At 39.0% G+C, this 25908-nt stretch overlaps 1 protein-coding gene across 1 annotated transcript in view; it reads right to left on the bottom strand.

Moving 5' to 3' along the window:
• Positions 1–9865: 9865 nt before the first annotated feature.
• Positions 9866–25908, bottom strand: part of LOC112308404 (myosin-8) — a 28938-nt gene continuing 12895 nt past the window's right edge. Inside the window, exons 16-38 of the mRNA XM_053911655.1 lie at positions 25534–25621; positions 25332–25449; positions 24833–24956; positions 24595–24731; positions 22607–22862; positions 20684–20926; positions 20417–20593; positions 20190–20335; positions 20016–20106; positions 19537–19926; positions 18994–19120; positions 17888–18006; positions 17565–17761; positions 16254–16437; positions 16004–16169; positions 15783–15907; positions 14593–14901; positions 13729–13932; positions 12423–12548; positions 12166–12336; positions 11888–11992; positions 11110–11205; positions 9866–10099 (exon numbers count right to left, since the gene is read on the bottom strand). Of these exons, the coding sequence (XP_053767630.1) occupies positions 9947–10099; positions 11110–11205; positions 11888–11992; positions 12166–12336; positions 12423–12548; positions 13729–13932; positions 14593–14901; positions 15783–15907; positions 16004–16169; positions 16254–16437; positions 17565–17761; positions 17888–18006; positions 18994–19120; positions 19537–19926; positions 20016–20106; positions 20190–20335; positions 20417–20593; positions 20684–20926; positions 22607–22862; positions 24595–24731; positions 24833–24956; positions 25332–25449; positions 25534–25621 (3852 nt within the window). The 3' untranslated portion in view covers positions 9866–9946. The remainder of the gene's footprint in view (positions 10100–11109; positions 11206–11887; positions 11993–12165; positions 12337–12422; positions 12549–13728; positions 13933–14592; positions 14902–15782; positions 15908–16003; positions 16170–16253; positions 16438–17564; positions 17762–17887; positions 18007–18993; positions 19121–19536; positions 19927–20015; positions 20107–20189; positions 20336–20416; positions 20594–20683; positions 20927–22606; positions 22863–24594; positions 24732–24832; positions 24957–25331; positions 25450–25533; positions 25622–25908) is intronic.

The raw sequence follows: 25908 nt of genomic DNA, 5'->3' as shown, positions 1-25908 counted from the left end.
TGTTTACCTACTTTTGCCTACCCTGTATGTGTGTGTATATATATATATATTTTTTTTTTTACTGGATAACTAACATATACATACATTATTAAAACGTGAATGATTATGTAGTAACTAAGAATGGACCTTGAGAGAATACTGGGGTTCAAATTCTGATTTCACCATTTAAACAATGTGAATTTGGGTAAGTTATGTAATTTTTCTAAGCCTAAGTTTCTTCATCAACAAAATGGGGTCATAAAAATACCCAGCTGATGAGTTCTTGTGACAATTGAGTTTGTGAATTCATGGAAGGGTTCTTTTTGGAAGTGACATGATAGTTTGGGAGAAGAAAAATTGGATGGGGCCATGTTGACAGGAAAGCCTGAGATTTGAAGACCAGGAGCTTTCTCTAAAGAAAACACCAACCGCTGCCAGTGCCAGAGGGTTCTGGAAGCCAGAACAGCATCTTCTGTATGTTTTATGTTGCTGTTTGGTGAGCCCTGTCAGCTGACTGCAGTTTGACCATTGTCCATCCAGTCCTCCCATCCTACTCACTGCATAGAACCAATTTCCTGTTCAGATGGCTCAGAACACTCTTTGGTCAACTCCTCAACTGCCACCCTACCCACCACACACACTCACACACAGAGCAATTAAAACAAGGAAGATGCAGCATGGATACCTGAAGTAGATTGACCAACCATCCTAGTTTGACTGTTATTGAAGAAGTTCCTATGGCTTTCAGTTTTGAAATCAGGAAAGTCTTGAGCAAACCTAGATAAGTACGTCACCCTACCTGAAAGGTTGTTGGGGTATGATAACAAAATCCTCAAACCTGACCAAGATGAGGCTAGATGGAACCAGCTTGAGATCCCACTAAGCCAGAGTGATGATGAAATTTCACACTTACTGCTAATTTTAAAGCCGTAATGCACAAAGCCAACAACATTGTGAGCATGCACTCATTCAACTGTTCATTCATCAAACATTCGTAGAGCGTCTACTCTGTGCTGGGAGGATTTTAAGTGCTGGGAAACAAAACAGGCAACGCCTCTGCCCTCATGGAAATTCTATTCCTGTGTGTGTGTATCTGAGACAGACCATAAACAGATATCTAATGCCGATAAGTGATAAATGCTTAGAAGGAAAGAAAAAGCAGTATAAGGAAATTTTGGCTGTGTGGTGTCTAAGTAGATTGACCAGAGAAAGTTTCTCTGAAGAAGTGATACTTAAAACACTTAGTGAAGGAGCAAGCCACTTGACTATCAACAGGGGGCAGTGTCCTAAGCAGAGGAAACAGATGCACGAGCTTTGGGAGGTGAGGGTGCCTGCATGGGAACAACAATAGCAACAACAACAGCACCAGGCGGGCAGAGGTGCAAGGAGCAGAGGTGAAACAGTGACAGGGAATGAAGTGGCAGAGGTGGCCAGGGGCCAGTTTGGTAGAGCCTGGCAAACTAAGAAAAGGATTTGGGGGTTTAAATGTCAGCCGTTATTATAAAGGCAGCTTTATTTTTTATTATGTGCTGAATGTTGGTCTTATTATCTGCTCTTTTTCAATTCATCTTTGCTTCACTCTGTCAAAAATAATTTGTGTCTGCTTTCCATTTAACCAATGGCGTATAAAGACACTGTTCCGGACGTTGGGGATAAGACATTGGTTCTCCCAAACAGTTTTATATTTAGTTAGGGCTGTGTGGTTAGATCACGCAGGAAAAGACAGCAGCCCTGCGCTTCGCCTACTGGAAAGAAACAAGGTTTCAATGTCCCCGAGAGGGGAGGAGTCACTTCAGGTGTGCTCCAGAGCAGGACGGGAGGAGTGAGGCAGTGGCGGGAAGGAAAGGCGGGAAGTGACTGTGCCATGTTGAGACCATCCTGGAGGTGACAGTGGACCTGGTCGGCAAGTGTGCATCTGTCAGTTTGCAAGGAAGGCCTTGCTCTTCCTCACAGTTTTCTGGGGCTGCGTGATTCCAGAGAGCAACGGTGTGAGGCTGTGGTGGGGATCATGAAATTGGGCCAGGAGAGGGAATTGGAATGCAGGGCTCTTGACGAGACTGGGCTGAAAGAATTAAAAAAAAAAACCCTCACAGGGGGATATATTTTTGGTTTTAGAGAGAGAGAAAGAGAGAGGGAGGGGTATGGAGTGAGGGAGAGAGAGAAAGAGCAACACTGATGTGAGAGAAGCATCCATATGAGAGAGAAACATGCGTCAGCGGCCTCCCGTTCCCATCACAGAGCATCGAACTGCCACCTAGGTATGTGCCCTGACAGACGACAACGTGCAACCTTTCGGTGTGGGGACAATGCTGCAACCAACTGAACCACCGGGCAGGGTGCAAAGGAAATCTCTGAAAAATTCCGAAGTTGCTGAATTCCACTTGAAGTTTTTCAGTGTATATGTAGGCATGTTGTTATATTGCATATATGTATATATCATGCTAAACTCATCTTGGTTACTAAAATCTGTGGGTATCAACTGAATTATTTTTCAGAATACTGGAAAAAATGGATTCTTTTGCTCAAATGGTACTACCTTTTCTATCCATGTTCTTAACAAAATATCTCATAATTTGAGCCCTTGCCCTACATGGTACCTCAGTTCCCCCAAGAAAGAGCCATGAGCTATAGTTTCTGTGAGGGGCTGAGAAAATACTTGACCTTCTTGGGCAGGTCAATGTACTGTGATTTAAGAGAAGCCCCTTTTTGGGTGTGTTCCCCAAGGGGAATGTTTTTCTCTGTCATCACCGGAGAGGCTTTATTTTTCCTTGTGGGCTCCGGAAGCAACATCTTGGAGGCCCTTGGAGGCAGGAGGGAGGAATCAAGCTGGTAAATTCCATCTTTAAGTAAGGTTCTTGCCGTCTGCCCACAGCTGATGCTTCTGCTTCCCACTTAGGAAAGTGTGACATATGAAGTCTTCAGTGAAGGAGCCTGGAGGCTCTGGTATGTGTGACATGGGCCCAGCTGCTCTGTTAGCCCTGGCATGTTAATCCTTACCGAAGGCTTGGATGAAAGGCAGCAGCTTTTAGCAGCTGTGCCATTGGTCTCACCCATCATGACCCTCACCTCTTCACCTTTCTGTTGTCAGTGATTTCCTTTTCTTTGAAGAGGAGTGGAAATAATTCTTAAGAAGCAGCTTACTTTTATTTATTTATTGAACAAATATGAGACTTTTAAAAAATTCCAAAAGTAATATACATGTTGTAGAAAGAGTAAAAAATATAACCAGACATACTGAAGGAAAAAGTTAAAATTACTCCTGAAGTTTTAGCAAAGAGGTAATCTCTACCTAATTTGGTTTAAGCCTTTTTACACCTTCTCTTCCATGTTTCCATAAACAGACACACAATATATTTTTTTAAGTTTTTTGCTTTTTTTGATATATTTATTGATTATGCTATTACAGTTGTCCCATTTCTGCCCCTTCACTCAACTCCATCCTGCCCACCCTCTCCCTCCCACATTCCCCCACTTAGTTCATGTCCATGGGTCATACTTATAAGTTCTTTGGCTTCTACATTCCCTACACTATTACCCTCCCCCTGTCTATTTTCCACCTATCATTTATGCTACTTATTCTCTGTACCTTTCCCCCCTCTCTCCCCCTCCCAATCCCCTATTGATAACCCTCCATGTGATCTGCATTTCTGTGGTTCTGTTCCTGTTGTAGTTGTTTGCTTAGTTTAGTGGTTGTTAATAACTGAGTTTGCTGTCATTTTTACTGTTCATATTTTTGATCTTTTTCTTAGATAAATCCCTTTAACATTTCTATAATAAGGGCTTGGTGATGATGAACTCCTTTAACTTGACCTTATCTGAGAAGCACTTTATCTTCCCTTCCATTCTAAATGAAAGCTTTGCTGGATAGAGCAATCTTGGATGTAGGCCCTTGCCTTTCATGACTTGGAATACTTCTTGCCAGCCCCTTCTTGCCTGTAAGGTCTCTTTTGAGAAATCAGCTGACAGTCTTATGGGAACTCCTTTGTAGGTAACTGTGTCCTTTTCTCTTGCTGCTTCTAAGATTCTCTCCTTCTCTTTAATCTTGGCTAATGTAATTATGATCTGCCTTGGTGTGTTCCTCCTTGGGTCCAGCTTCTTTGGGACTCTCTGAGCTTCCTGGACTTCCTAGAAGTCTATTTCCTTTGCCAGACTGGGGAAGTTCTCCTTCATTTTTTGTTCAAATAAGTTTTCAAGTTTTTGTTCTTCCTCTTCTCCTTCTGGCACCCCTATAATTCGGATGTTGGAACGTTTCAAGATGTCCTGGAGGTTCCTAAGCCTCTCCTCATTTTTCCAAATTCTTGTTTCTTCATTCTTTTCTGGTTGGATGTTTCTTTCTTCCTTCTGGTCCACACCGTTGATTTGAGTCCCAGTTTCCTTCACATCACTATTGGTTCCCTGTACATTTTCCTTTGTTTCTCTTAGCATAGGCTTCATTTTTTCATCTAGTTTTCGAACAAATTCAACCAATTCTGTGAGCCTCTTAATAACCAGGGTTTTGAACTGTGCATCCGATAGGTTGGCTATCTCTTCCTCACTTAGTTGTATTTTTTCTGGAGCTTTGAAGTGTTCTGTCATTTGGGCCATTTTTTTTTTTTTTGTCTTGGTGTGTCTGTTACTTAAAGGGGTGGAACCTTAGGTGTTCACTGGGGCGGGGTAATGCTGGTTGCTGTGCTGTGACGCTGTACGTGGGGGAGGGGCCGAGAGGGAGCAATGGGCGCCCGCTCCACTCTCCACTGGATTTCAGTCACTGCCTCTGCTACCCACAATCAAATTGGGCCCCTCTGGTGCTGGTTCCCAAGTGGGTGGGCTTGTGCACACTCTAGGCCCCTGTGGGTCTCTCCAACGACCTCTCCTGTGAGGCTGGGAGTCTCTCCTGCTGCCGCCCCAACCCCCACGGGCTCTTTCAATCAGAGGTCTGAGGCTTTATTTCCCCACGCTGGTGCCCTGGGTTATGAGGTCTACTTCATTCCCCACCACTCCGCCAGTCTCGGTCCCGCCAGGGCCACGCGAGTCCACTCTGCCCCGGTGCCCGTCTCTGCCCCTCCTACCGGTCTGGGTGTATGTTTCTTTTTTATCTCCTTGGTGTCGGACTTCCTTACTGTTCAATTTTCTGTCAGTTCTGGTTGTGCGAGGAGGTGCAGTGTGTCTACCTATGCCGCCATCTTGGTTCTCCTCCACACACACAATATTTTTAAAACACATGTTTTCAAACACACAATTGAAATATCTATCACCCTATAGGCATGTTTTTTTCTTCTGCCTTTGAAACTTAAGAAATTATGAAAATTTTCTCATAGTCTTAAGTCTTCTACATCATGATTCTTACCAAATTAGGAAAATTTTCTCATAGTTTTAACTCTTCTTCTACATCATGAAAATTTTCTCATTGTCTTAACTCTTCTTCTACATCGTGGTTTCATAGCGTTACTTAACTTATGTAACCAGTTTTCTGTTGTTGGACATTAAGGGTGCTCAACTTTTTTGTTCTTTTAAATATTCTAGTAAGCACCTGCAGATAAATGTTTATGCATATCTTTATTTATGACATTTATATAATAGACTTTGTGGGCAAAGGCTATGGATGGTTTACGCAGGGGTGTCCAACCTTTGGGCATCTCTGTGCCACATTGGAAGAAGAGTTGTCTTAGACCACATATTACATATATTGCAACATGTAATCACAAAGAAATCTCATAAAGTTTTAAGTAAATTTACAATTTTGTTTTGGGCCGTATTCACAGTCATCCATCCTGGACTGCATGCGGCCTGTGGGCCACAAGTTGGACACCCCTGGTAGGGTTTCCAATAGTGGAGTTCCTATTATGGAGTCCTCACAGTAATGATACTGCATAGGAAAACAAAAATATAATTCATTAATGATAGTCAGATATTGTAAATATACAATAATCAATGCAACATGACCACAAAATAAAATGAGAAATCTTGCAAAAGTTGCAGAATTTAATGAAGTTGATGAAAGTGGTATTAGAAATGTACCTGAATTTTGCAAAGTCACTGACTAGTGTGGATGCAGCAGAATCAAACTAGTAGTAAGTGTTTCAAGAGAACGAGTTCAGGATCAAAGGATTAGGAAGGCACTTAAAAATATCAGTGAAGCTATCAGCATTTCCTTTTTGCAACAAAGGACATTCTTTATGATTGCATTGCAAAAACTTAATATAAAGGATGCCATATTACATAAGATTATGTAACTACGCCCCTTTCTCCCAACTCTAATATTGATTTATTCTTTGTTCTTAGAATTAGCAGAGAGTTGTAATTATAATCTAAATTTTGTGAAAGGTATCAGAAAATAAATTTATTTCAGTGCTTTTGGCTTTATTTTTAAGATAAAATAAAGACTCCCTCCCAATTATTTACTATGTAATTTGGACCTCATTTTAATTTAGATTCACTTAAACTGGTTGTTTTCCCAGATGACATGATGGTCTATGTAGAAAATCCCAAAGAATTTATAAAAAACCTCGAAATTACTGAGTATAGTAGGGTTTTAGTATATAAGACAGACATACAGAAATCACTTGTATTTCTGTATGCAGTATGCTAGCAATGAATATGTGGACACCAAAATTAGGGATAAAATACCATTTACAATGGCTTAAAACAAAAAGAGAAAAAAAATTATGTGTAAATCTAGGACTTATTTGCTGAAAATTACAAAACACAACAAAAGAAACCAAAGAAAATTGAAATAAATGGAGAAACATACTATATTCATGAATTGGAAGACTCAGCATAGTAAATATCTCTTTCTTTATTATTGTTGTTCAGTTACAGTTGTCCCATCTTTTCCCCTGTTGCTCTAGTAAATATCTTAATTCTCCCCAAGTTGATAGATTCAAGGTAATCTATGAAAGATTATTCCTGTAGTTTTAAAGTTTGACATACAATATCCTAATTACTATTTCCTAAAGCATTGTAATTATAGTATTTCTCCCATTAAAAAATTTTAAACAGCTTTATGGAGGTATAACTGACATGTTATACTGTACATATTTAAAGTGTATTGACCTGTATACATTGTGACACCATCATCTGAATCAAGGTAACGAACATGTCCAACATCCCCAAAAGTTTCCTGGTGCTTCTTTGTAATACCCTCTTACTGTCCCTCTATGCCTCCTCTAAATTCTCCCTTTCCATCTCTGGGCAACCATACATCAACCTGTAGTCACTATAGATTAGTTTTTATTTTCTAGAATTTTATATAAATGCAATAATAGAGTCTACACTTTTTTGGGGGGGGTCTGGCTGCTTTCACTGAGCACAATTATTTTGAGATTCATCCATGTTTTAGTGTGTGTTAATAGTTTGTTTCTTTTTTATCACTGAGTAGTGTTTCATTATATGGATTTACCGCCCTGTGTTCATTCATTCACTGATTGAAGGACATTTGGATTGTTTTCAGTTTTTGCTATTACCAGTAAATATGCTGTGAATATTTGTGTACAAGTCTTTGCAATGTTTTCATTTCTCTTGGGTAAATACCTAGGAATAGAATCGCTGGAATAAATGGGCAATTTCTTAACTTTTAAGAAGCTGTCAAACTGTTTTCTAAAGTGGTTGTGTCGTGTCACATTATCACTAGCAGATATGAGAGGTCCGGTTCCTCCATCTCTTGGCAAGCAGTTGGACTGGTAGCCATTGTAATCAGTGATATCTCATTATGTTTTAATTGCTATTTTCCTAGAGACTCATGATGTTGAACATTTTTCATTTTCCTGTTTGCTATCTGTATATCTTCTTTGGTGAAATGTTTGTTTAAATCTTTTGCCCCTTTAAAAATCAGATGATTTGTTTTCTTTTTTGAATTTTTAGATTTCTTTGTATATTCTGAAAACACATCCTTTATCAGGGATATAATTTGGAAATATTTTCCTTTGGTCTTTGGCTTGTCTTTTCATTCGCTTTAACAGTGTGTTTCAAAGAGCAGAGACTTAAAATTTTGATGAAATCCAGTTTATCAATTTTTTCTTTCATGGCTCGTGCTTTTGGTGTTGTATTTAAGAAATTTTTCCATAAGCCAAGGTCACAAAGCTTTACTCTTATGTATACTTGTAGAGGATTTTGTGATTATAGTTTTCGTTTCCTTTTTAGTCCAAAATTTTGCTTAGGAGAATATTTTGGATTTTTTTGTTTAAAAAATTGGTATTCATTTTAGACATAGTTGAGATTGTGCCCTGTACAATTTATAGTGTTAGAGATTGAGACTGAAGGGGTCGGGAGGTGAGAGAGTAGATGCTAGAAGGTGGAAGAGGGACAGGGGTGCATAATACACAAATTTTGTCTAGATGCATTTTCGGTCCACTGCCTCCTCTCTTTCTGGAGACCAAACTCCTCATATTTATACTTTGCCAGATCCTTCTTGTCTTATCCTTCCTTTTTTCATAAGTTCTCTGACTCTTTCTCTCTGACCACTCATTTGTCCAATCTATCAGAAAATTCTATGTGCACTATCTTCACAATACATCTAGAATCCATCTCCTTCTCATCATCTCCCAATACTATTTTTCTGGTCTAAGAAACTGTCATTATTTTAATCTTAAATTTTAGTATTTTATTATAACAGGCTCCTTCCTGGTACTCTAGTTTCTGCCTTTCCCCCTTAAGTCTATTCTCAATACAGCAGCCAGAGTGATTCTTTGAAAATGTGTGTTAATTTTCCTACTCTGCTCAAAACTCTCCGAAGCTTTCGTATCTCACTCTGAGTAAAGACCAAAGTCCTTCCTGAGGTGCCCCTTAGACCCTAAATGATCTCTGGGCCCCTGGTTCCTCTTACATCATAACTCTATCTTGCTCATTCCAGCCCTGCTGGCCTCCTTTCTATCTCTTGTGACATGCCAACCTGCCCCTGCCTCAGAGCCTTTGCATTTTCTATTGTTCCCTCCACCCACATATACTCACTTGGCTTACTCTCTTGCTTCTTTCAGGCACATAGCAGGTACTCAATAACTATTCATGGAGTGGATAAATGAATGGGTCTTGTCTGAAAGGGCAGTCTCAGGGAGTGTTTTCTTTAGTAATTTTTAACAATCTAGAGAGATTTAATAAAATCAAGACAAGCAAAAGATAATTATGTACTATGAGGGATGGGAAAGGGGAAGCTGTGACGCGGCTCCCGGGATCCAGTGTTGTGGCGGCAATAGACAAATACACAGGGACTACTGAGTCCTGTGGAGGAAAAGTGACTGCCGAGTCCTGTGGAGGAAAAAGGATGGTGCGGCCACCCTCTCAGGAGGAGAGCACCATGACCCTTGACTTGACAAGCTTTTATTGCTTTTCTGGGCACATTACATTGAGGATGGTCCTCATTTACTATGCACAGGTTCGCTTTAGGCAGTTACAGAAAACAAAGGAGAGGGTGTTGCTAATTACATAAAAGAGGAAGGATATTTGCAAATGTAAAGGGAAACGTGGTTCAGCTGGTTACACTGGTCTTTGGAAGGGTCAGCATAGATTTTAGGAAGTCACTTTAAAGATAATACAGTAAACGTTTGCTGCCTCAATTCAGGGTGAGGGAGTTTTAGCAAGAGCAAGTCTCATAGCAGCCTACGTACAATGCAGGCCTGATTCCCCACGGGAGAACCTATCCGTGGGTGTGGGTCCTGCCCGCCAACCTCGCTCCCCACTGGCTTTTCCGAGCGGGGGCTGGGCCACATTTCCCACGCTTGGAACGGTTCCCATAAAGCTGGGTATTGATAGAGGTACAGAATATTAAATGCTCTGCAAAGTCATTTATAATATTAAAAATAATAGCTAAGTGAGTACTGTATTTAAGAGTAATTTTGGAAATAAAAGTGACAGTCTGGTTTAATTTATAAGTTTACTGCAGTTTTTATTTATTCATGTTAAGAGAAGAATAAACACCGAAAAGTAAGTGACCAAATGTACCACATTTTGTGCATCTATTCAGTCATTCCATAGCATCAGGGTATGATCACTCTTATCACTCTTCACTCGTGACTTTTGTGTGAACCTCGCGGCTCTTCACCCGCAGCTTGTTGACCTGAGACTCAGCGATGTCAGCCCGTTCCTCAGCCTCCTCCAGCTCATGCTGGAGCTTGCGGAATTTAGCAAGATTAGCATTGGATTGTTCCTCCTGAGAACAGAGATAAAAATGTGAGAATTAGACTATGTGTTTCTCATTGTACTTGTCACCAAACAGGATTATTTCTTCACCTTAGGTATTTCCTTCTATGGTCAGTTTGCCATATCTGACTTCAAATCTGGACAGAACTTAAAACTTCAATTACGTTTTTTGCTTTAAAGAATGAGAAAAGAAACTGTTTTGAAATGGAAGGGACAATCTTATTATGTCAAACCTTATTATGTGAAATCCATTTATGATGTATGGGCTGGGTAGAAAGGAGAAAGAGACCCAGGTACTCTCCATTACAGAGTTTAGTAAGTAAATGTGAGGTCAAATTATAATTTTGGGAAAATCCCACTTTAAAATATTTTGCCATATATTTTGACTCTGGTACATAAAAAAGGGGAAAAGTGGGGCTAGGAAGGAAATATGCCACCATTGATTGGACTTACTATTTGTGCCTCTCCCTTTCTTCTTTCCTTTCCTTACTTCCTACCTACTCCTGCCTATTATGATGTGTCTGGAAGAATGGGAAACAAGTAGGAAAAGTATAGATGGAGAATCTCCCAACATGCCCTTATCACTCCATAGCAATGTGGAGAGAGGAGTCCCTGATAATGATACTGGTAGTGAGTGGATAAGTCAGTTGGGGTAAAAGATTTAGGTTTGGCTTTTGAAGACACTTGAGTTTGTGAGTTTCTAGAGGAGAGGAGTATTTACCATGGTATTAATTACAACTTCTACTGTATATTCTTTGCAGCTATTAAGTAAGGTGGGTTAGTTGGAACTTTCTTCTGCCCCCCAAACCTTACAAATTGTTTAATAATAAAAATATCTCCTCTTGATGTCTTACTGTGTAATTAGGATTTGGGGGTAAATTTGTATTTATAAAATCATCTTTCTTAAAATATGAGTTGTATATTTTTACTTTGTCTTATTTTTAATTAATACATTCTTTTTATACAATTAATACTCCCCCCAAAGTTTTCTTCTTCCCCTAAACGCTTAAAGATACTTACAGCCTCCTCAGCTTGTCTCTTATATGATTTCACCTTCGCCTGTAATTTATCTACCAAGTCCTGCAGCCTGAGAACGTTCTTGCGGTCCTCCTCAGTCTGGAAGTTTGAAAACAAAAATGATCTCCATTCAATCCAATTAATAAGTCTACTACAGATGGTAAAATAAGTCACTTTGGTATGATGGCAGTGGGCCTGGGTAAACTTGGTCAACTCTGATGCTTCCTTCATAGTAATAACAGTTATCATTCTGATTAAATGTCCACTATGTGCAGGCACTGTGTTTGGTAATTATGTAAGGGGGGCAAAAGTGGTTTACAGTTGTTCATTTGGAAAATAATACAATAATTAATAATAATACAAAAATAAATCTGTTTCACCATTCACAACTCTTCATAAATCTACTTTTACGCCGCTTTGGTCACACTTCAACCCTTCCTACTCTGAAGAGATGTTATGATTCTATTTTATAGGTGATGAAACTGAAGTTTAGCATCTTAAGTAATCTGCCCAAGTTCAAAAAACAAGAGAGGCCAAATTAGGGCTAATACCCATTTATCTGGCTTTAAAACCTATATTCTTTCTTCTCTGGTGCTATAATCTAAAGGGCTTCCTGATTTTCCAAGCTTAGTATAGATCTGTGATAAGCAACTATGTCATTTGCCTCTTATATATACCAAGTTAATGTGTATCTATTTGTGAGTGACACATAAATTGTCACCAGATTTCCAATTTCCTACTGCGTAGGAAGCCTGGATATTCTAGAAAGCTATTCCCTTACCTGGTAGGAAAGTTCCTTTACTCTCCTCTCATGTTTCCTCAAACCTTTAACAGCTTCAGCATTGCGTTTCTGTTCATTTTCAACTTCTCCTTCAAGCTCGCGCACCTGCACTCAAGAATGACACTTATAGAATGTCTTGAAGAATATTAATATTAGAATATTAAGACCTACTGAAGATATTAGGTGGATGTCCCAATGGGAGTCAATATATAGGAAGAGAAAAGGGTAGAGGGAGGGCCCTTTTCCCTTCCCAAATTTGGAGATATTGGGATACGCACTCTGGCCTCCAGTTTCTGGATCTGCTTCTTCCCTCCTTTCAGGGCCAGCTGCTCAGCCTCATCCAGACGGTGCTGCAGGTCCTTCACCGTCTGCTCCAGGTTCTTCTTCATCCGCTCCAGGTGGGCACTGGTATCCTGCTCCTTTTTCAGTTCCTCAGCCATCATGGCTGCCTAATTAACAAATAAATCAAGCAAATAAGGAAAGCTGGTAATGGCAGGTAGCACGCGTGTATCAGTGAAACAAATGCTCATCTCACATCAGTGATGGCCTTCTTGGCCTTCTCTTCTGCATTGCGTGATTCTTGAATTACTTCTTCTACTTCACTCTGGAGTTGTGAAACATCATTTTCTAATTTTTTCTTAGTGTTGATCAGGCTAGTGTTCTGTTAAAAATAGGGGGAATTAGTAAGATTTGCAGTTTGCCCCCCCTGGGATTTTATAAATATTGTACTTGTTGTCTTATGCAAGAGACTAATGGCAACATTTCTCTAAACTTTAAATATTTGTTCAGTGCAAAATAACTATTTGCAAGGTTGGAACCACTCTCCCCTTCCACCATTGCCCCAAGATCCATCTGATTTATGCATAAGGACTTCTGAGATTTAAGAATGTGTGTATTAATTAATTGCTCTGTCAGTTATATTTCAACTGGACATCACTAGTATTCTATCTTTAAAAGGTTTGAAATATTAGAAAAGAATAGATTATTCCCATGAGTGCCTGGCACTAGGAGTTTCTCAGTTGGAAGGAATCTATTTTCTGTGAATGTTCATGCTTCAGGCCCTTGGGGAACACTGGATTAGCCTTATGAAAACATTTTCTTAAAATTTCAACCCAGTGGTTCTCAAAGGGAAGCTACTGCCTCAGTGGGCATTTGGAAATATTTGGGAATGGATATGTTTGGTTGTCAAAACATATTTGGCTAGAGGGTGCTACTGCATTTAATGTCTGGGCAAGTCAGGGATGCTAAGTGTCCTGCAAGGCACAGGGACAATAAAACAACAATGCTAAATGCTGAAGTGCCCCTGTTGGGAAACATTTTCAGATTTGGAGTCAACAGGTATCTTTATTTGTGTCTAGTCCACATCTTTATTTGTGTCTAGTCCACATGATGGTTTTCAAAATAAAGAACCAAACCTCATTTTTAAAATAAAAAAGTAATGCCCTTTTTTGGGGGAGTAGGAAGTCTAAAAAAGACACATAGGAACACACATAAAAACTTCTACACACCCCACACTCCAAGATAACTACCAGCAGGTGTGTCCAACCTGCAACCCACAGGCTGTATGTGGCCCAGGATGGCTATGAATGCAGCCCAACACAAAACCATAAATTTACTTAAAACACATCAGGAGATTTTTTTGTTTTGTTTTCATTAGTGTTTGTGTATTTAATGTGTAGCCCAAGACAACTCTTCTGCCCAGAGACGCCAAAAGGTTGGATACACCATGCCACCTGTCCTTTTAAACATACATATATTTATAAAAATGGAGTACTTTCACACTATAATTCTAATTTATCACTTAATAATACACTGACATTTGTTTGATGTGAGGGTCCCACCTGGGTGTGCAGCAGCTGGACACGCTCACTGGCATCCAGCAGCTCCTGTTCTGCGATTTTCCTGCTCCTCTCCGTCTGCTCCAGAGTGGCCCGCAGCTCCTCCACCTCAGCCTGCAGTAGGTTGGCTCTGCGCTCAACCATCATCAGCTGCTCCTTCAGGTCCTCCTGGCCCCGGAGAGCATCATCCAGGTGTAGCTGGGTATCCTGTTTAGTTAAAAAAAAAAGGCCTTAGACACTCTGAAGAGGGTATGAACATCCTTGCAGATTAACTGGAAGAATGTGCTGGTGCCAAGAACAGGAATGACAGGAAACAGCAGGAATATGGTGATATCACTAACTCAGATAAGAAAGACTTATTAGGAGACAGATTCTTGTTATATTTATGATATTAACTGGTTATTTTTTCATGTGTGAGTCCTGATGTTTATCATTATGGAGCATTTTCCATATGCTCTACCCAGTACTTGATATATCTTGTCTCATTTGATCCTCACAATAACTTATGAAGTGGGTAGTTTCACTCTTATTTTGTAGGAGAAGAAACAGGTTCTGAGAGCTTAAATAACTTGCCTAAAATCAGACAGCTAGTAGGTGACAAAATTGAGACTCAACCTCAGGCCTATTGAGGTGCCAAAGTCTTGCACTTGCTCTCATATTATACTTTATCTCTGGGCTTCTATTTGTTCTTTTATATAACATTCTTTAAAAATATTATATTCTATGTGTATTTAATTTAGTTGCCTCCATATTATGAGCTGTATAATTAGTTTTTTTAAAAAGGATGGTTTAACAAGAAGGTGTTTTGAGGAATGGAAGACCAGTAACTTGCCTGACTTATCTGAACTGTTAAATGTGGACTGTTACCTTCAGGATCCCTTGGGTGTTCCTGTAGTTCCTTAAGCTCTCTGCAGCCAAACGGTTGGCATGGTTCAGCTGGATTTCCATTTCATTTAGATCTCCTTCCATCTTCTTCTTGACTCTTAGAGCATCGTTCCTGCTCCTGATCTCAGCATCCAGCATGCTCTGCATTGACTCCACAACTCTAACATGGTTTCTCTTCAGCTGGTCAATTTCCTCATCCTTTTCAGCAATTTTCCTGTCAATTTCAGACTTGACTTGGTTCAGCTCCAATTGGATGCGCAGGATCTTTCCCTCTTCGTGCTCAAGAGATGCCTTAACAAAAACAGTGATCAATTAATAATAGAAAATAACTCGAATATTTAGAATATATTGTGCGCCAAACTCTTATTAATATCGGTTTATGTAATTTTACAAAGTACAATACAGTAGTTCCAGGACCCTGCTAGGTGAGTCATTCTTTTGTTTATTCAGTCATGGGTTATGCAGAGCAGTTCTGTAATACAGGTGCTCAGTAAAGTATAAAGTGCTATACAAATATTGTTCATATAAGTACTAACAAAAACTATATGATTAAACTTATGTGAACTCTTCATCTGCTTTATAAATTAAAATGTCCACGTGTGATCTTACAGAAATTCTCAGCTTTAAAATATGTTATTTTTTGATTACATAATACATGTTCATTAGAACACAGGGGTGATATATAAAAACAAAGGAAAAAAACCTCATGCTGTGCCCCCACTCAGAGATAACCACTTTAATGTGATACATGTTTCCTATTTATATATAGTTCTACATAATAAAATTATATTATATATACAAACATGTATATTGCTTTAAAAGTTATCTACCATAAATGAATATTTCTCCATACTACAATAGTTATATTAAATCTCTATATAAAATTGCATCCTATGATATTCCATAATTTTCTTCTTGGATTGGATATCTTTGTGCTTAAAGCTTTACTTTCATTTAAGATTGTTTTCTTAGAAATGTAATTGATGGGTCATAGTATTTACATTTTTAAGACTTTTGATTACTATTACCAAATTACCCTTCATAAAAGTTATACAAGTTCAGCTTATTGCCAGCTTGGTAATAAGGTATATATTTTATCACTGCCTAATTTGAGTGGTACCACTAATGTTTGTCTTTGATTTTTTTCCCCCTTACGATGTAGTAATATGTACCTCTGCTTCCTCTAAGGCAGCCTGAATGTCACATTTCTCTTGTTCCATTTGCTTCTTTATTTTCTCCAATTCGTGGATTTGCTTCCCACCCTCAGCAATCTGCTCAGTGAGGTCAGAAATTTCCTCTGTGGGTGAACAGACAAGGGAAAAGTAGTGAGCTGATGACAACAAGGAAATGTCCAGTCAGGCTTTGTGGGGTAGGTAAATTCAAGAGGACTCACGCTGCAAGTTCTTATTTTCTCTCTTTAGGGTCTCAAGTTGGTCCAGGGATTCCTCATAGGCATTCTTGACCTTGAACAGCTCAGTGCTGAGAGAACGGGACTCTTTCTGGGAGGCCTCGAGTTCAGCCTGAGTTTCCTCATGCTTCTGTTTCCATTCTGATAGGACCTGAAAAGTAGTAAGTCATCAGCCAATGCAAGGAGAAAGGGAGACCTAGGGAAACATGGATGAAGTTTAAGCAGGCTGGGCCACCTTGTCAAAGTTCCTTTGCTTCTTGTCAAGAGCTGCGCAGGCAGCGTTAGATCTCTCCACATCGAGCATGAGGTCCTCCACTTCATTCTGGAGCCGCTGCTTTGTCTTCTCAAGGGAGGCACACTTGGCGTTCACAGCTTCCACATGCTCCTCAGCTTCCTGCAAACGCTGGGCCAGCTTCTTCCTGAAAAGTTAGGCATTTAAGGAGAGTGGGAAAACAATAACCTCCTTGGCCTCTCCATGGGAAATAACATGGTTTTCAAGCCTGGTAGCCAGAACTCCTTTCTAGATTGATAAACTGTATGGAAAGGTCCAAAGTGGTGAACAGTTGGATTCAAGTCTTTGGTATGCAATTGAATTTTTAGAGACTGCTGTTAATGCTCCATGTATCTTACTTTATAAGTAATTCAGAATTTTTAGGACTTCTGATCGAGATGATTGTGGAGAATGTGTGGCCAGGACAATTTTATTGATTGATTTATATATCTCATCTCATTCCAAAAATTATTTGAGACTAACTAGATAATTTTATTGGACAGAAATATACTGAGCATATTTGCTTTCTTAAAGTTTTCATTTTACTTTATTTGTTTCTTTAAAGAAAAATAGACAGTTTCTTCTAATAATATTTGAACAACCTTTCCAGAGGAAGAAGTTGATGGATAGATCAGGACAACTCATGTAGTTTAAGCAAAGACAGTTTTTTTTTTCCTTCTGAATCATCTACATTTTTAATTCCCAATTATGGGCCAACTACACATTCTTAAGATTTAGACAAGTCTTTAGCCCTGATGCCCAAGAAGATCTACTTAAAGTTTCCCTTTGACTTGTATACAGACTAAGGCTTTACTTGATTTAGAACAATCCTGGACATTATGTATTGTTTTATGGCCTCTAACATGACATTTAAGTCCTCTACTTTTCTACTGCAATGCTTTAGGTAGGCTCTGGAGTCAGAATATCTGGTTCTAATCCCAGCTGTACCATTATTAATCATATGCCCTTGGGTTATGCCCTCCTCCAGTTCCCGGGAGAGGTCAGAGCGCTGCTTCTCATGGTTAACCCCTCATAGCCTCAATTTCCTAGTATGTAAATAGGGATAAGAGTAATAATATTAACATAATGTTGCTATGAAAACTAAATGAGCTAATGTATATATAATACTTGACACATACTATGCACTAGCAAATGTTAGCTTCTGCTTTTAGTATGTTACCATGATCATCAATATCACAACTGTTTCTGTGAGTTGCTGAGTTAGACAGCTAAGAAACCATGTAATTTTCCTCCCCCAGGGTTCACAGTACATACTTGGCCTCCTCCAGCTCCTCTGTGCGCTGGATGGCATCTGTCTCGTACTTGGTCCTCCACTGGGCAACCTCACTATTGGCCTTGGACAGTGCCCTCTGCAGCTCAGCTTTGGATTCCTGCTCCTCCTCATACTGTTCCCTCAGCAGGTCACAGTCATGGCGGGAGGACTGCAGGGCATGCGCCAGGGCGTTCTTGGCCTGGGGAAGTACCAGTTCAGCAACTTACATCATTTATTTAGTGATATTTAATTTATACATCCAAAGTAGAACCTAACTGGACAGGTTTAAATTTGATTAGCCAAGAAGATCTTAGATAAAACTCACTTTAATTTCTTCTTCTAGCTGACGTTTCATGTCCTCAATCTGCTGAGTAGATGTTTGTTTGCTCCTTGAAAGCTGAGAGACTAAAGCATCTTTCTCATCTAATTGTCGGGAATATTCACCTAAGAATAATAGGAGTAAAGGAATTTGTTAATGGTATTAAAAATTAGCCCAAAGCTTTTATATTTATATGTATGAGGTCTGTCCAGAAGGTATCCAGCCATGTGATTTGAAAAATAGAGACATTTATTGAAGAAGATACAAGAAACAAGAAACATTGTACGTAGGACAATGACACCTCAAAGTAGGTACCCTGGGACCTCACACAGTTCTCCCAATCGCCATCAGCTGCCCCAGCATATATTTTTGAATCTCATCAATAGTCTGAAATCCCTTCCCTTTTAAAGGTGATTTTAGTTTTAGGAAAATCCAGAAGTCACAGGGTGCCTAATCTGGGCTGTATTTGGGCTGAATCACCTGGATGATTTGATGTTTCGCCAAAAAGCTCCACACAAGACGTGATGCATGTGCAGGCATGTTTTCACGATGAAGCTGCCGATCACCAGTTGCCCGTAGCTGTGGCCTTCTGAATCATCCAAATAGTTTCAACAGGGTAATGTTCAAGCTTAACCCAAAATTTGATGCAAATTCATCGCTCTACTCGCTCAGTTATTTAGAATGCGACAGCCACACAGTACACGTGCTCACTTAACTGTGTTAGTCGTTCCACCCACTAGTACCATGAAGTCGTCATTGTTCACTCATGCGCATTCCAGTCCACTCTCCTTGGCTGCCAGGTTACATTGATGTTGCGCACTGTTCTTATTATACTAACAATTTCTGGACAGACCTTGTATACATATATATCAAATATATACTTCCAAATATTACAGTACTGCTTAGAATTGGAGATTGAAGAACACAGTTTCATAGGAGTGTAACAAGTATACTTGCTTGCTGACTCTTGCTTATTTTTTTTCTTTCTGACCTGCTCAGCAAATTCGGATAGTTTGTTTATTCCCTCTCTAAAATAGGAGTATTGCAATTAAGAACCTCTGGAATTGGTTCTGTCTAGTACAAAATTTTGAGATTCATAGAAAAGTCTTTACCTGCTTCTGTCTGGAGGCGAGCTTTTTGAGACGTCAGGTCACTGATGAGCCGCTGCTGCTCTTCTTCCTTTGATTTCAGTTCACTCACTTGATCCTCTAGTGTGCGGCACATCTTTTCAAGGTTCCCCTATGGGACATGTGGCAGTAAAGGATGCGACATTGTGTCAGTAAAAAAAGTTAAAACTTGATTCTTAAAATATTTTTAGAGTGAATAAATTTATGTTGTGTGAGTAGAGGGTTATGGCACCAACTCTATGAAACCTGCTGGGATTCAAGCATGGTGAGTGCATAGTGTCCCTAAAGAGGTCATTGTTGGAGCCCATTCATTGATCCCAATAAGACTGACACTTGCTTCAAGTGGATTGTGAAATAATCTTAATGGGTCATCTCTAGCATTTAAAAAAATGAAATACAATGGAATATATTAGAATAGAAAACATTAGATTAGTGCTATAAACTGCCTGCTAACAATGTTTAATGACAGAGAATGTGGATGTTCTTTTAGGTTATTATTTAACCTCATTTAGAGACAGCATTGGGTACCTTGGATTTGGAAATGGCCTCTGAGTTACTGCTAAGGTCATCTATCTCCATCTTCAGCTCACTCTTCTCCTTCTCCAGCTTCTGCTTGACCCTCTGCAGGTTGTCTATCTGCTCCCCAAGTTCAGCCACACTGTCTGCATGCTTCTTCCTCAGGGCAGCTGCCATGGCTTCATGCTGCAGGGTGGACTCCTCCAGGTCCCTGCGCATTTTCTGGAACTCGGCCTCCCTCTTCTTGTTCATCTCAACCTGGGCCGAAGTGGCCCCCCCAGCTTCTTCCAGCCGCTCACTGATCTCCTCCAGTTCCCGGGAGAGGTCAGAGCGCTGCTTCTCTGCTTTGGCCCGAGAGGCCCTCTCTGCCTCAATTTCCTCCTCCAGCTCCTCCATGCGGGCCTGGGAGTGACACAAGCATATTAACATAAATTCATCTCAATTTCAGGTTTATTTTCAGGGTACATGAAAATGGAGGTGAGATGATTCACCTGCAACTCTTTGATCTTTTTCTGTAGTTGAATTTCTATTGCTTGCTCATCTTCAATTTTGCTTAGTAGGTTGCTGATTTCAAATTCTTTTCTTTAGAAAGAAGAATAAGACATATTAGTACCCATATGAATTTAAAGATGATATCACATAGAATTTTGTTCTGGAGTTCCTACTTTTTAAGTTTTTCATCAAGTTGCTGTTTGTCATTTTCTACATCCATTGTGGATTCTTGAGCCAATTTTAGGTCTCCCTCCAGTTTCCTCTTTGCTCTTTCTAGATCCATCCGGATTTTCTTTTCTTGCTCCAGAGACCCTTCAAGCTAGTAAGAAGGTAAAATGTGGTCAAAATTGAAAGTATATTTTTAAAAAATCTTTCAAAAGATTATTAAAAATATACTTACATCATCCACTTGCTGCTCTAGCTTGGTTTTGGCTTTGGTCAGGGCATTGACTTTGTCCTCTTCTGCCTGCAGGTCATCCAGGGTCTGCTGATGGGCCTCCTGGAGAGCCTTCTTCTCCTTGGTCAGCTTAGCTATGGTTTCATCCAGGCCTGCCATCTCCTCTGTGAGGTTTTTCACCTAGAAAGTCAAGGAAGAGAATGTCTCTACTATCGAGCAGCTTATTGGATGGTAGAACCTCTACAGAGTATAACAGAATGTGTTTCATACCTTGTTCTCTGTGGCATGTTTCTCCTTTTCAACCTTGGCCAGTGTCAGCTCAAGGTCATCAATGTCTTTCTTTAGTTCTGAACATTCGTCCTCCAGTTTCCTCTTCTTGGCTGTCAGCTCAGCATTGATCTCTTCCTCATCCTCAGCTCTTTCAGTCACCTCTTTGATTTTGGCCTCCAGCTGGATTTTGTTTTTAATCAGCTGCTCACACCTTTCTTCTGCATCAGCCAAGCTATCTGCTTCCTATGGGAAGATTCCATGAGATATTTAGAGAATTTGTTACTTATTTTGACCTTGTTCTTGCGCAAAACTGTAGTGTTCATTGAATTTTGATGAATTTTTCAGTATGAATATAAATTAAACTTAATTGAATATTACTACATGGCCTGGAGAAATGTAGCTAATTACAAGTAAGACTAGATTTAGAAGCAAATTGGTCTGAAAAATAATTAGACTGAAGCAATTGACTGTTTTAAAAAGCAGTATGTAAAAGAGTGAAATGACCAAAGGAAGCCTGGGTTTTTGCCCCAAAGTTGCCACAATATGTATGACCTTTATTGCTTTATTCCTCTTACGTTTAATTATCTCATATGTAAGTAAGGTGATTGGAATAAATCATTGTTAAGACCTTTTTAGCTATAATATACCCATATAAAGATTTTGACTTAGTCAAATTGGTTAGTTTTGTTTTTGAGCATTTCCTACTCAAACAGCTAGTCACTAGATTGAATTTAAAAAAGAAAGGAAAAACTTATGCCTATGAATACATTTCTATGCAGCATTTTTAATACTTTCAAAATCTTCCCAATAGTCCAAAATTTTCCAAAATTTTCATTTCCATTTTTAGAATTAACTTAGTCTCAAAATGTATTTTAGAATATATAAGATTATGTACTTTTGAGAAACCATATTAGTTCAATAACATTTTTATAAATTACTGAAGGACTCAAATAAAAATTAGTTTAGCCACTAACTTACTAGATTACACTGGCCTGGGGAATTTCTTAAGCTTCTCAGTGTTTGTTTTATTCATATCTTAAGGTTTTTAAATGCTTAAATGGATGATAATGGGGACTTCCCAGGGTTCTTTTCCATCTATTTTTAACAGTGGTACACACAACAAGTATTTACTCACTGATTGGAAATAATGCGTACCAAAGAGGTTAAGATGAAGAGACTGATCCTATGCTTTTGGGAAACTGTAACTTTCATATAAGTAAAGTTATCAAAAGGAAAAGTTGAAAATAGCTTAAAATTTTTAGGAAAACTATTCTTTTCACAGATTTCTTCATGATATTTTTGGGCTTGTTGGACCAAGTAAAGTTGTGTTTAGCCAGAGTGCAGGTGACAAACCTACTATCCACTGTGACTACAACTATTTCCTGACCTAATAAACAGAGGCTTTAGGAACTTGGCATCTGTACTGAAGGAGGAATCATAGAGTACACCTAGCTCACCTAGCTCTACCTTGTACCCTGGTAGTTCAGTACAAGCAGTGCATATAAATTTATGGAGCTAAATCTTGGGGGCTGAGAAAAAGAGATACAGGGAGGAATAAGAATAAGTGTCTTTCTTGAATTTAAATACAGTCTTACACACTTGCATTAAAAAAAAGGACTATATTTTAAGGCAGGGATGAAGCAGGCAAGGCAAATGGATAAAATGAGATTGGGGGCTTGTGTTTAAACTGCTTTCTCCATGTTAAACTTGTGATTTGTTATGTACATTCTTCGATCTTTCCTTTTCCACTTGTAATTTGGAAGCAATTGTCCCTTCCTCATAGAAATATTGTAAGTTAAGTGAAATACTAAAAAACAACTTGAGATTTTCTTTTTCGTGAAAAGGTCATTTGTAAATCCAAAGTATATGTGAATTCCAGAAAAGCTTCAGTAACATGATACATTCAAAATACTAAGTACTCACAGCTTGAACCTGGAGTTGCAGGTCATTTTTCTCTTTTAGGAGAGTGACCATTTTTTCCTCTAATTCCTTCCTTTTTGCTTCTGACTTGGCCAGTTCATCTTTGATTTTCTGAAACTCTTCCTTCATGGTGGCCATCTCCTTCTCAGTCTCTGCACTCTTCAGCAGGGGTTTGATCTTGAAGAACAGTTTCATCCAGGGCCAGTGCTTGACGTTCATGAATGCACGTACATTATACTGGATGCAGAAAAGGGCTTCTCTGGAATGACATGGAAATATCATTGTACATTGATCTATTAGAGACAATGTTATTATTTTTATATACAAACTCCCCTTTTGATGACCCCCTCATATATAAATTATATGTCAGCCCTGGCTGGTGTGGCTCAGTGGGTTGAGTGCTGGCCTATGGACCAAAGGGTTGCCGATTCAATTCCCAGTTAGGACACACATCTGGGTTGCAGGCCAGGTCCCCATTTGGGGGTGCCCAAGAGGCAACAGTATATTGATCTTTCTCTCCCTCTCTTTCTTTCTCCCTCTCCCTCTGTCTAAAAATAAAATAAATAAAATCTTTAAAAAATCAATTATATATCAAATTCTGTTTATGTTATATGCAGGCTTTACACACACATGTGCATGCATTCACACATCTTCACACTCACACTCATAGTAAGCCTCAGTGTAATCACTTTGCAATGTGTGCTGATCATATTGAATGATTCTGGGTTTTCAAGTTCCTATCACATTAGCAAAAAAGCTGACTTTACAGGGGGAATACTTTACATGTATGAACATCATTTTAAGATCATTTGAGATATTACAATATTAGTGATTTGGGAGTGGATGTGGCAATTGTAAATTGATTGTGTGCTTGGCTGTTGGCATATGGATGTGAACTATGAAATGGCATAGGTTGCTTTCTGAATTGCCTCCCCTAAATTGAGTGTATTATTTATTATACCGTGCCATCCTTGAAGCCTTTCCTCATATTTAACTCACCACTGAATTATCCACACTATAAGCTCCTTTTGTTGGCTTCTTCAGAAAATATACTGGCTTTTATCAAATTATTTCAAATGCCTCATTCTTACTTGCTCAGTTTTTAATATCTGCAGGGTATTTAGCATAGGCTGAGTTCCAAAATTTGTTTTATTTAAATAAAATTGTAAAATAGTAATAAAGGATACCCCCTCTGCAAACTGTAGTAATAGACTGGCAAGGTTTGACTGCCTTGTAGCAGTGTATATTTTTCTTCAAGCTTTCTAAAATGGAAATTCTATTCTTATAGGTCCAATTTTAAGAACCATAACTCTGAAAAGGTAGATACTATGACGGAAATCTTAATGGAAACACATGTAAAAGACTTGGGGCCACTTATAATGCAGACCTAAGTAAGTACTTAATGAACAAAATGAATGCAAAATGGTGTATAAGGACAGGGAATGAAGTAGTGATGTATAGATAGAACTGAATGAGGTTAATTAGAGAAAGGAAGAATGAAAATTTTGAATTCATAAATTGATAAATTAAGATGAAGGGAGAGGGTTTATGCAAACCTGAAAATAGGAGATAAGCAAATTATTTAGCTTGGTTGCAAAGGCTAAACTAAGGATAATCTATCATTGTGGTTGGCAATGATAGATTAGGTAGGGAATAGAGAAGGCTTGACAGCCACACAAGGTAACTTGGATTTGATGTGGGAGACCTTGGGGAACCACAAACAGAGATATGACATGATGAAAATAGGGCTTACTGTACAATATTCCTGCAGCTCTATGTGAGATGGATGGGAAGGGACAAATTGCAGGGAGGGGAGAATTTTGGAGGGAATCCAAGTGTGAGAGGATAAGCAAAAACTGATGAGTTGTAGGAGTGAGTTCTGAACTGGGTGAAAAGCACATATTAGCCACAAAATGAAAAGAGTTAGTGAGGAAGGCTCATTGATAGTCTCTAAGGGACCTTACAAATCTGATATTCTGCATAGTTGTTACCTCCTTTGCAACATCTTCTGATATTCTACCCTCATTAGGAATCCCCTACAGACTGCTTGAGTTCGTGTTATAATCTGGGCCAATTTGTCATCTCTCATTTCTTCCAGAAGACCTAGAAGGCCAGCTTTGAAGAAAACCTTTGAAGAGAAAAGGAGAGTCACAAAACCTCCCCCATACTACAGGAGGCACAGACATGGAGGAAAGTACTTGGACAGTTGCAAATAAGTAACAGTTATACCTTTGTATGTCCAAATTTATATTGGGTGTGATCAATGTCAATAGAAGCAAGAAGTTTCTCAGAAGCCTTCTTGCTGTCAATGAACTGTCCCTCTGGGATAGCACTTGCATTTAGTACTTTGTATCTGTTCAATCAAAGAAAGAAAGGTTAGGAATGTGTGATTGTACATGAAAATCAAATTATATGAAAGGAAACATCAAAAAAAATCTCAGAGAAAAAGTAAAATTAGAAAATCCAGATAGTAAAACAGTATGATGTAAGTTCAGATAGTAAAACAACATGATTTTCCTGTTGTCTAATGCATGCCTCCTTCCTTTTATAAGAAGTGCCATCTCTTCTAAACTGTTATTCTGTTCTACCACCACAAGTCTATTTTATTTAGCGTCTTAACTTTACAATATTTACAAAGCAGAAGACATGAAATATAATAAACAGAGGATAACAATTAAGATGATTAAATATTCACAGCTTCAGTGAAATGCAACAAAGAGAGACTGACCTTTGTTTAAAGTCCCCATATAAGATTCTGCTCGGGAATCCCTTCCTGCAGATTCTGATGCCTTCCAACACACCATTACATCTCAGCTGGTGCAGGACAAGTCCATGCTCCATGGCCCCTAAAAATATAGAGAGTACTTACTACTGGGCATTGAGTTTTCAAACTTGTGCCTGTTTGATTATTTCATGCTCTTACATCTTACCAGGAGTTTTAGATTCATTGGGAATGATACACCGTACAAAGTGAGGATGTGTGCTTCTCAGATTGGTCATCAGTTTATTTAAGTTTTCCTAGAAAACCAGACAGAAGAGACTTAATGAAAAAGTTCTATTTCAGATTTCTGTTTTGCAATTATATAGAACTAAGCTATGTATTCTCTTAACTGTTAGGTATAAGTCTGAGGCTTCAATTGCTCTGTATTTTAAAGGTATTAAGATTCTAGCCTGCCAAATAACCAAAAGGCCAAAATACTAGGAAGCAATGCAGCTCTCCAAGGTAGTAACATGTCTTATAAACAAGCTGAGAATTCAGTAGCCTTGACACACAGGAAGTGTTCTCAACTGGGAGTCAGAAGACA

The sequence above is a fragment of the Desmodus rotundus genome, chromosome 9 (assembly GCF_022682495.2).
Source record: "Desmodus rotundus isolate HL8 chromosome 9, HLdesRot8A.1, whole genome shotgun sequence".
Classification (NCBI taxonomy): Eukaryota; Metazoa; Chordata; class Mammalia; order Chiroptera; family Phyllostomidae; genus Desmodus; species Desmodus rotundus.
The sequence above is the reverse complement of the archived record's forward strand: the minus strand, read 5'-3'. Positions and strand labels throughout refer to the sequence as shown.